Genomic DNA, 10,985 nt, shown 5'->3' with positions numbered 1-10,985 from the left:
ATTTCATATTTCGAGTGTATTTTTTTGCACATCAGTTTCGGATTATCTGATTTATTTTTTTTTTTGGTTTTTTTAGAAGGCTTCAGTATTTTTCTGTGGGATTGTCGTGTTCGGCTTAAACCCATATTTAACTGTTGCTTAGCGTGGTCATAGTTTTGGGCATATATATATATAGCTCTATAGATAGGTAATACATATATGTGGAATTCCTAGCATAGGTTGTGCTGCATCTAACTGTACACACACACACACACACACAGCTGCACATAAGCCAAAGAAGAAGAGCTGAAAGGGCTTAGTTCGTGTACAGCGGATGCAGCTGCTGCTGCTGCTCCTGTCCTGTCATTGTGGGCGTTGGTGTGGGCGTGCCAGCTGTATACTGTCGCGCACGCATCACATTCATGTGTATCTCCGATGAGGCCGTCGAGTTCATGTAGGCCGGCAGCTCGGCGGAACCGTCTCTGGTGCCGTTGTCTCTTCGATGGCCGCCGCCGGCGCCGTTGCCCCGCCCAGCCGCCCGCAAGCTGGCGCGACAATTGATGAACGCGTAGGGACAGCAGCTCTGCAAGAGAAGAGCACACACACACACACACACACGTACAAACAGACGCAGCCAAAATGAGTGCAAATAGGCGTAGAGAGAATGCTTACTACGTACGCAAAGGTTAGGCATATTTAAACGACGTCGGGGACAGATACAGCGAGCGAGATAAATAGATAAGAGACAAAAAGAGACACACACACACACACACGCTCGGAATTCGGGTATGGGCGGTGGGCGTGTGTTGGTGTGAGATAGACAGCACATGTCTCTGCAAAGTTTCTTTTGTATATTTATAATAAAAAAACAAATGACAAAAAAAAATGAAAATAAAAATAAACAAGTAAAAGTGGACTAGTCGAAAGTGTCCGACTAGGATATACCCTAAGCTCAGCGAAGAGCTATATACATTTGCTTCTTGCTGCTTAGCTCAGGCTACTTTTATTTTTCTTCGTTCGATCTTGATAAACTGAACATGGCTTAAATATCGCATAAAAAAGTGTGTAAAATACCAAAGACGAAGGCTCTACCTCTTAAGAAAGACAAATGTCGCTGACGAAGTAAAACACAAAATCGTCTCGGTACGTCTATTTTATGCGAATGTTCGATCGCGACTGACTCCGAGTTCGCTTTATGCCTACAGACTAAGAAGAGAAGTGACAAGGGTTTAATGCATGTGTGAGTGAGACAAGAGGTAATTGGGCTTGTCGAGCTCTTCTTGCAAGAATTAGAGTACTTTTGAGCAAGCTTGAGATAAACGGGAAATTGTATGTATGTGAATGTATGTATGTATTTATCCTGCTACACTCTTAATATTACCTCTCTTAAATATGGTACCAATAACGGGATACTACACCAGAGCGTATATCGATACTCATTGATATTGAGAAAGGTTATCGATATTTTAAATCGATCTAGGCCTGCACTAGGAGAACCTTAATTAACAGTTTAAAATCTTTGGCTCTTATAATCTTCGATTATTACAGACGGACTTGGCTAAACCGACTCGGCTGCTGAGACTGATCAAGAATATATTTACCTTCCCGCAAACTTTTATACCCATTGCAGGCATTTTCACTGGGTTCAGGGTATCAAAAGGGAAATTCCGAGGGAAATAAAAAACATAAAGCCGCATTCATTTAAAAAAAAAAAGGGACTCGCAATGTGTGTTCGTGTAAATATGTGCGTGGCTGTTAAAGACTAGTGTGCCAAATGAGAAATGTGTAGAAAAAAAGGCAGAAAAAGAAATGTTATTCAAACAAACTGTGGGCATCAAAATATGCGCATTTGTAAGTGTTTGTTGTTGTTTGTTTGGAGACCGTTTTGTAACAGGTGCTGTTGTTGCTTAACCGAAAAGAGAGCAGCATGTCTGTGTGTGCATGTGTGTGCACATATCATATATGGATATGTACATATTATGATAGTATACTTATATAAGCGCAAGCTTTTCAATTTGAATATTACATTTTGTTTTGTGGCATTCTCTGGCAGGGCTTAGCGTTTGTCGGAACATATCAGTAGGGCAAAAGCCAGCTGTGCATGGAAGAGATGAGTAGATGAGAGAGGAGAGAGCAGAGATAAAGATAGAGGAAAACAAACCAATTTACAATAGAGACAGAGAAATTGCAAGCGATTGCTTGAGAGTTATAGAGAAAGGGCAAGCAGTTCGTGCATGGAAGTCAACAGGCAATTAACAGTATCGCAGTCGCAATGAAAGTCGTGAAAAGCTGTAGCTGAAGCAGTTGCAATTGCAGTTGCATTTGACAGTTGATAGTTAGTTAATACTGTTGCTCAGTCAGCTTAATACTTATATATGCTATATTTTTAAGTTCAAGCTATAAATGGGGCACTAGTTGCCAATGCAGCGCCAAGTAAACTCATATAGCTACCAGGATGGGCCTCTGTTGCAGTTCCCCCTCTTATTGTTGTTGTTTGTTCTGTTGTTGTTGTTGCTGTTGTTGCTGTTGTACTTGGTTTTTCCGTTGCTGCAGCAGCTGCTTCTAACTAAGTCTAGTTGGGAGGCAAACGGCGTTTGGGTATCGACGTGTTTTCAAAAGCAATATGCATTGATAGAAGGTCTTACTTGGCAATTTGTATAATGAGGCCCCGCCCACTACGTAAATAGGACAAATAGCCCCCACATTGAACTCACCTTGAGCGTCTTTTTAAAGGCGGCCCTAAAATCGCGATTGAAATATGCATAAATGATTGGATTCAGCGCCGAGTTAAAGTAACCAATCCAGAACAAAATGCCAACAACAAGTCGTGGGGTTTTGCAGCTATCGCAGAGCGTAAATATGATGTACCTGTTGAGCAAGGAAATAAATATAATTTATAAATATGAAATATATATTCAGGCATTGTAGAAACTCCTGTTGCATTTACAGGCAAAAGACTTGTAATTTTCATAGATATATCTTTGTTTTCTTTCTCTTGTCTTATAAGTAATTAACTAGGCAGGCTTAGAATAACTAAGGTAAGTTGTTTTCTAGGTAATTCGCAACTCTGAACTCATTTAATAGGAGCAAAGAACTTTTTCTGTTCAACTTTTCTTATCTCAACTTTAACTAAAAAATTGTTGCCTGCGCTTAGGCGCAACAAGAAACTCAAGCTTTCGACTCTTGTAATCTTTGACAGTTATTAACATCATTTTTAAAATGTTCATAAAATTCTAGCAAAATAATAAATATAATTTTAGAAATGGCTTCCACGTATTTCAATTAATTTCTTAGTACATTTTCTAATATTTGATATGGCAAATGTTGGCCAGCCTCGAGCTGCCTGTACGCACCATAAGAAGAAGGGCAGCCAGCAGAGCAGAAATGCGCTCATTATGATGCCCAATGTGCGGGCTGCTTTCCGCTCGCGCCGCATTGTCGTTATGGTTGACTGCTCCACCTGTATGCTGGGCCGGGGCTTGGGTATCTGGCTAATCTGAAGGTGCTTCTCCAGCAGCAGGGCGGCCACTTTGGATCTGCGTCGGACTTTGTAATTAGCGTTAATTGTGGCAAACAAATTAATTGGTTTACCTGTAGACCAAACGCTCCTGACGGTCCGCCTCCTGGTAAATGCGATAGTACATGGACAGCATGACAATGCCCGGTATCCAAAAGCTCATCGATGAGCTAACAATGGCGTAGGCTTTGTTCACTTTGAATTCGCATATCTGCAATTCAATTAAAATAGATTACATGTTCGCCGAGAGTGCAGCACTTGATATGCAAGGGCTGTCAATTCATGGCATAAATCAAAATAAATAACATAGTTGAGTGCATTAAACAAAAGACTGCCAACAATTGCTGTGGCTTTTATGGCCTGCCAACGGCATTAGAAGCAACTGCAACTGCAGCCCGGACAGACAATTGCCATTGTGATAATCGCGGGCGCAACGTTGCGTATGCGTAATGCGATTATTGTAGCAATAAATAGAAAACCCAATTACCGCATACATTAAATCAATAATGTGATATTGTGGCCACGCCCTCAACTTTGGAGGCCATCTAATTAGATTTATGCAAGAGTTGACGCTGACTAAATATAACAACAAGAACAACCGCAATAAGTTAAACTAATTAAAGCCCGAGTTGAATGCTAATGTATGCAAAGGGCTTTCAATGAGTCGGCGCTTTGTGTGAAGTCGAAAATTATGCACAGGCGGCACAAGCACAAGCACAAGCTGAAGATGTGACACCACAAACGCAAATATAATTACATTTATTTATACATCAGCATTTGTATGGCAAAGCCTCTCCGACAGCAGCTGGCAACAGTTGTTAGGCAGCAGGCAGCAGGTATTGAACCACTTTCTCTGACAACTTAACAAATATATGTTGGAATGGTCCAGGACGTGCTCATGTCGAAAACTGGCCAATAAAGCAGACTTAGTAATAAATATGCCAGCCGTCGGCTGAGCGCCTAAAATAGCATAAAAACGCTGCACACATAAATCAATTTTCTTTCAACCTCAGCTGTCAGACTGAGCCAACAGCGCTGGACGCGTGTCGTGTTCGTTATCGTGAACAACTGAACGTAATATGAGGTGCTCGAATTGAATATGTGCATTTTACGAGCAAGCTTTAGTCGGGAGATACGCAGAAAGTTTCAAACACACACACCCACACATATGAGTATGTATGTAATTACATACAGGCAAGCTAACTATGCACTTTACACACAGACTCTGGAAAGCGCAAGGCTCTGCTTTTAAAACTAGTTTTGCCTAAAAAACCATTAACTTAATTTGATATTTATCGATATTTTAGTTTTCGAGACTGACGCGTTTATAAAGGCGAATGGACAGCTAGACTAAATCAATTCGCCCTCTTGATGAAGGATATATTTAGGAAGGATATATATATTATATGTACTATATATATATTTTATGGGATCCAAGTGCCAAATATATCTGCAGCTTTCAGCCGATTGGTTTCTTTGGAGTTATAAAGTAATGGGATTCAATATAATCTACAAGCTACATTGCTTTGTAGTTGAGGATTCGATAAAAAACGCTCTGCCTTTAGGTAACGGTTCGGGAAGCATGTTCCTCACATCCTTGAATCCGGATATTAGTTAAATCTTTTGCTTGTCATATATTTTTCAAAATTTTAAAGAGCGTGCGTTTTTTGCTGCCTGTGTCGTGATAATAAATTCCGACACGCGTCCAACTCTAGTCTGAAGACAAGTCCAAATGCCAACTACACTTGCAGGTGTTGGCAGAATTTATGGCACACCTTGTGGCCAATATGTGGGGCAGCAGCCAGCAAAATGCATGTCTAGCAGGCACACACTTACACACCCACACTCACACCCACACCTACACAGACACACACACACACACACACACGAACACGTAATCTCGGAGCGGAAGCTGCGAATTTTGAATTCTGATGCGCTGGGAAATTGAATAAACAATGCAGACACAAATTAAGGCAGCTTACATGGGGATTGGATTTGAGATACTTCCAGTTCTCGTTAGTGGTATACCAGCCCGAGCAGATGGGCAGGAACGAGAGCAGCGCCGGCGACAGCCAAACCATTAGCAGCATGATGAACACACGACGATGCGTCATTATAAGCGGATAGTCCAGCGGCTGCACAATGGCATAGTACCTAAAATAACAGTGTGTGTGTGAGTGTATTTTTGGGGTACCTGTACCAGGCATTTGTGTTTGACCACTTACCTGTCCACCGAAATGCAACATAGATGCATAATGCTGGCTGTCGAGAAGTAGACGTCGAAACTGTTCCAAATGTCGCACATGAGTGATCCGAACATCCATCTGCCAGATATCTCGACGGAAGCATTAAAAGTCATGGCACAGAGGGCAACCAGCATGTCGGCCACAGCCAGTGAAACCACAAAATAGTTTGTGATGATGCTGTAAATTAAGCATGTATATGGAAAAGGAAGTCTGAGAAACTTTCGACGGAAATGCAGTTCAAAAGTTGTACAAATTGAGTTTTAAGCAACCCACACATTGATGTCATTATACTCTCGCGTCTAGTTTCCCCTTCAGCTTGTCGTCTTGATAACATGTCTGTATATTACACATACGCCGCATGTGACAGCAGCTTTTCGTGGCGTGGATTTCGGAGTTTAATGAGTTAATTGATAATTTGCTTAAGACACTGAGGCAACCAACCACCAGCAACCGCCAGTAACAATAACAACAAGCACCGCAGAATGTTAAACTCAATTATGGACACACGGCGTATGCGCGACGCTGAAAGTGATTGCAGCTTTAATTGCCGAAACTTTAAGCAAGAGGCAATTACATTTTCATAATTCACAATTTACACTAGGCCAATGAACCACGCACAATTCTACGCCCAAACGCCCACAAACTTAATTACAATCCGCAGGAACCAGGCGCCAGATGCCAGAGGAGTCAAAAAAGGGCAGACAGCAAGGGGTTGGCCAAAGGCGGACAGTCGATGGCCAGCTTTAAGCACCGCAGAAAATGTACAAGGTAGTACAAGGCAACGTCAGAATATAAGTAGTAAAAAGGCGTCGTTTTAAAGCCGATTAAAGGATGAAGCTGTGGGCTGGCAGCCTGAACGGTGCCAGCTCGATTCTGATAGGTGACAAGTTTAATTAGATTTATGACTTGTCAACTTCACCATTAAAATTTGGGGTCTTTGTCGGGGTAAGATACGCAGTTTTGAAATTATTGGAAGCCTGTTGTGAGCTATGTTGAACATTGTTATATAAATGTTTACTTGAACATTCTTGAAAATCTATGGAATAGATTAAATTCTGCAAAGTAACTGTTAAATTCTGTTTTGATCTGCATTATCTGTTCAATAAAGTTTTAAAATGTGGCAACGCCACTTTGAAAATTGACAGCACTTATCGATACACAGCTCGATACATTTTGGAATTCACATTAAACTGTTAATGGCAAGCTGTTAACATTGTTGGGCGCTGCCAGATCCAAGGTGGCAGCAATGCAATGCTTGGGCCTACGATAATTGAGCTTATTACGTCACAAAGATTTGCGAAAACAGTTTAACATTATGTTATGTTCAAATATGCTAAGACATGGGCAGACTGACAAACCTAACATTTATTTGAAACTCTTAGAGCTTATATAATTTCCGACAAGTTCAAGCTGTTTTCGGCATAAAATTCCACAAGAACTTCTGTCATTATAACTAGAATATAATAAGCAGCATTTCATCTTTGCAGTACATATAACTTATATAGCTCTATTTAGACCTGCTGCAACACACAACCGACTTTTAGTTTGTTACACCTTAATGGTCTGTAAGAAAGTTGGTTCAATTAGCGGACCGGATATTAAGTCAGCCAGCCGCACACGTACAATTGGCTAGCTCCTTGAACTAGGAAAAGGCTTCTGCACGTTTACACAGCCTTGTGATGTAGTTGGCTTAAATGAGGCCCAAATTATCGCAGGAAAGCTGGAGTTAGACGTACACCTGTGATTTGACACGCACACACACATAGAGGGCACTCACGGGCCAAAGACTTAAGTAGGAATGCATGTTAAGCATAATTAGGCTTAATTTGCCATAATGATTTAAACTGCGCAGCTAAGCAAAACATTTGAAATGGGCCCGAAGAAGCAGCAGCCAGATAAAAAATTTTATGCACCTGGCAATAGGCAACATTCCACCATTCCATTAGATGCCCTTCTGCCAAGGCAACAAAATTACCCGGCTACGCAGGCTCCACAAGTTAAATGAGCCCCGCAAATGTCAGGTGTGTCTGTGTGGCCCTTTGGGCTGTCGCCAAGGTGAACATTTTCTTGGGCCGCTTTAAGAGTTTTCATGCCTTGACATTGGTCGCCCCCGGGCGTGGGGAGGGGGAGAGACCGTGCGGTCGTCTACGTGTATGTGTGCTTTATGTTGCTTAAATGCCAGCAAAATACAACATATGAATTTGTGCCTGAAACACGTACAAAATTATGAAGAACTGCCGCAGGCTGACAACCCCCAACAACTCAGTTGTTGTTGTTGTTTTTGTTGTTGCCACAAAATTTATACGAATTGCCGTAAATGAAATGCCAGCCGGGCTGGTGTGTGTGTGTGCCCTTTTTAAGAAGGCCACAATATTTTAATGCGCGCTTCTTATTAACATATTCGATGTAATTACGCACGTTTTTGACATTTGACAGTGCCGCACATAAGTATGCCAACGGGGTCATGTTATTAAACAGATACCGCCCCCACACGACAAACAGTAGCCGGGTGCGATTGAGAGCCGGCCAGTTGACAAATATCTTGACACGCAACTTGGCCAAAATATGATAAATGATGGCCAGCTAATGGGCGCTAAGGCGAACGGGATTAACACGCCTGCGGCCACAGCGCAAAAAGCTACATAGACACAAAGTCCTGGCCGTGTCCTTGACAGCGCTTGATGACAATGGTGCTTTGTGGCGAACAATTCAATAATAAACAAGAAAGAGTGGTAAAGTGGGGTATGCCAGATCACGAGATACCGATACCGAGATAACCGAGCGCTTCAATTCGTAGAGTTCAATATTTTCAATCTGTCTATCGCACACAAGAAATTCATGTCTTATAGCTATTTTACTCTTTAGATTTTCATTTCTTTTCTCTTTTCTTTGTTCTTTCTTTTCCCATTTGTACAAAAACCTAATATCCTTTTTACCCATTTTTAATGCGAACAGGGTATAAAAAGAAAAGCGCGCCGCAAGCTAGTCGGGCCAATGGATGAATGAATAAATGGAACACGTTTGGGCGTTGCTTCCATTACTGTTGTTCATACCCTTGCAGAGGGTATTGTAATTTTGTCGTGAAATGCAGGAGCAGAAGACATATCCGACCACATAAAGTATATATATTCTTGATCAGTATCAACAGCCAAGTCGATACAGCCATGTCCACCTGTCCGCATGTCTATATCTATGCAAAATAGTCTCTCAGTTTTAATCTTTATGAAACTTTGCAGAAGTGCCAGCTGGATCGGCCCACTATATCATATAGCTGCCATAGGAACGATCGGTCGAAAATGAGGTTCATGTATGAAAAACATTTTGCTCTTCAAGATATCCTAACAATACACGGCATTTTCTATGCACTATGAGCATTATGAATAGGTTGGGTCTGCAAGGGTATTAAATCTTCGGAGTGCCGAAGATAACCATTCTTTCTGGCTTGTTTTGTTGACGTTGTGGCTGGCAACGCGATTAAAACTCACCGCAATTTCCGGTGGCGCATAACGGACACAATCACCAGCATGTTGCCCAGTATGGCGGCCAGTATGATGAAACCAATAATGAAACACTTGACGATGACAAATGTCAAATGCGCGCCGCCAGTTTCGGCAGCGGCTGCGGCAGTGCTGCCATTGTCCTGGACATGGCCAGCGTCAACATCATCCAAAGGAACGGACCGGCTGCCGCCGTTGCCAACACCTTCGTCCACATCGATGAGTCCATCGGCAACGAAATTCAAATAGCTCGCATGTGCCGATGCTGATACCGTGGCCGTTGCCTCCAGGAGCAGTGGCATGTAAACGGGTTGTGATGTCGCCCCCGCGCCGCCATCCTCGAGCAGGGTCCTCGCCGCAGTCGCAGCCGTTGCCGTTATCCTGCGCATGAGTGTCATAGTGGATGGAGCAAATTGTTATTTTGTTGCTGCTGTTGCGCTTCGATGGCAAAGTTAGTCCTTGAATCCAATGCAATTATTGGCTTGCCACTCACTGCTGACTAGTTGCCCTATGGCATACATATGGTTAGGGGCGCTCGTTCTGCAGGACATGCTGAATGTAACTGTCATTTGTTGTTTGCTTGTTTGTTGTTTCTATTGACTTTTGCTTTTACTGCTGACAGCAGTTGCTGGCCAAGTCTGCAATTGAATAGATATCAACGATTTATTAGTGCTCATATTTCATTTATTGTCGCATTGAAATCTATACTCGATTCGATTTGTATCAATTTGGCATTTGTTGTGCCAGCTTAATGAAGCACAACGTGCCAACGATTTATCAGCCTGCGGCTCTTGGCGGGGCGGGGCGGGCCCAAAATTTGTAGAACATGCAAATGTAAAACCAGCCTCATAAACACCTTGTGCCTTTGATGGTATTGTATAAATTGTGCAGCTCCAGGCACTTGGCTAACGAATACCCACACACACACACACACACACACACACACACACACACTGTGGAAACACAAATAAAGCTTCGGATGAGCCTTTGGCTGAGAACTGAGAACTGCCAATGAAATTGCTACCCACACAGGGATATGAAATTGTCTGTCTGTGTTCTTGCCTAACGTAATCCCACTCAACTCAATTGGCTTAATTTGCCATAAATAGCGCCAATGTGTCTGCTGGCTGGGACAATTTCTGTGACGCCAGCTTAAGCGATAAAATTCACTTCCTTCCGCTTACCGACAACTGTTGCCTGTCAATATTTTATCCTTATCAACTTTTAAATTACCTTGCACTTGTTCTTCTTCGTCAACTTTTCCAATTTGCCAAACTGCAAGCTTCTAATCAAACATAACTAACAAATTGCACAAAAGTTCTTGGCTTGCAAACAAATATTCAAATATCTACTGCGATCAAGCATCGCAAATAGTTCGCAGCATAAAAACTGCACGGCTTTGAATTGGTTTAAGGTTCTTGGAAAATTGGCAGCTCACGATTGAATACTTTTCATTGAGCATTAAAAAGTTGATAAGTGCATTTTCAGGAATTTGAATTGATGCCTGTTTTGCTTTAGCTTCAAATCATTCTATTACTATTATCAATTAATAAGTCCTTTAGTCACTATCTAAATCTAAACTAACATAAAGTCTGCATTAGATTTTTGAATTTATTTAAAAGATTTAGAACTTTCAGATAAAATTATGCTGTTCATTTTAATAAAATGTAATGGAACTCTATAAAAAATAACCGCAATACCATGCTGTTGGCTTCGTTCTGATTAGTTTTTGATTTGGCATTGATT

General features: G+C 41.8%; 1 protein-coding gene across 1 annotated transcript; it reads right to left on the bottom strand.

Annotated features, from left to right (window-relative positions):
* On the bottom strand, nucleotides 1-9,679 carry LOC115764665 (octopamine receptor beta-1R). The gene is made up of 7 exons (XM_030707853.1): nucleotides 9,228-9,679; nucleotides 5,722-5,919; nucleotides 5,479-5,650; nucleotides 3,571-3,707; nucleotides 3,333-3,515; nucleotides 2,694-2,847; nucleotides 1-562 (listed from the first exon to the last, which is right to left on the bottom strand). The coding sequence occupies exons 1-7, from the start codon at nucleotides 9,635-9,637 to the stop codon at nucleotides 296-298; spliced, it is 1,521 nt and encodes a 506-aa protein (XP_030563713.1). The 5' UTR covers nucleotides 9,638-9,679; the 3' UTR covers nucleotides 1-295.
* Nucleotides 9,680-10,985: the final 1,306 nt, after the last annotated feature.

This window comes from Drosophila novamexicana, unplaced genomic scaffold (assembly GCF_003285875.2).
Source record: "Drosophila novamexicana strain 15010-1031.04,08,12 unplaced genomic scaffold, DnovRS2.1 tig00000870-arrow-arrow-pilon, whole genome shotgun sequence".
Taxonomy (NCBI): domain Eukaryota; kingdom Metazoa; phylum Arthropoda; class Insecta; order Diptera; family Drosophilidae; genus Drosophila; species Drosophila novamexicana.
This window is presented reverse-complemented; position numbering and strand designations above follow the sequence as displayed.

Bases quoted from the DNA above. Each gene is read 5' to 3' on its own strand.
- LOC115764665 (XM_030707853.1), bottom strand. From the start codon at position 9,637: ATGACACTCATGCGCAGGATAACGGCAACGGCTGCGACTGCGGCGAGG. The intron at 5,651-5,721 runs GTAAGTGGTCAA...CTGTTATTTTAG, and splicing joins TGTTGCATTTCGGTGGACAG to GTACTATGCCATTGTGCAGC. The intron at 3,708-5,478 runs GTAAGCTGCCTT...ATTGAATTGCAG, and splicing joins ATCTCAAATCCAATCCCCAT to ATATGCGAATTCAAAGTGAA.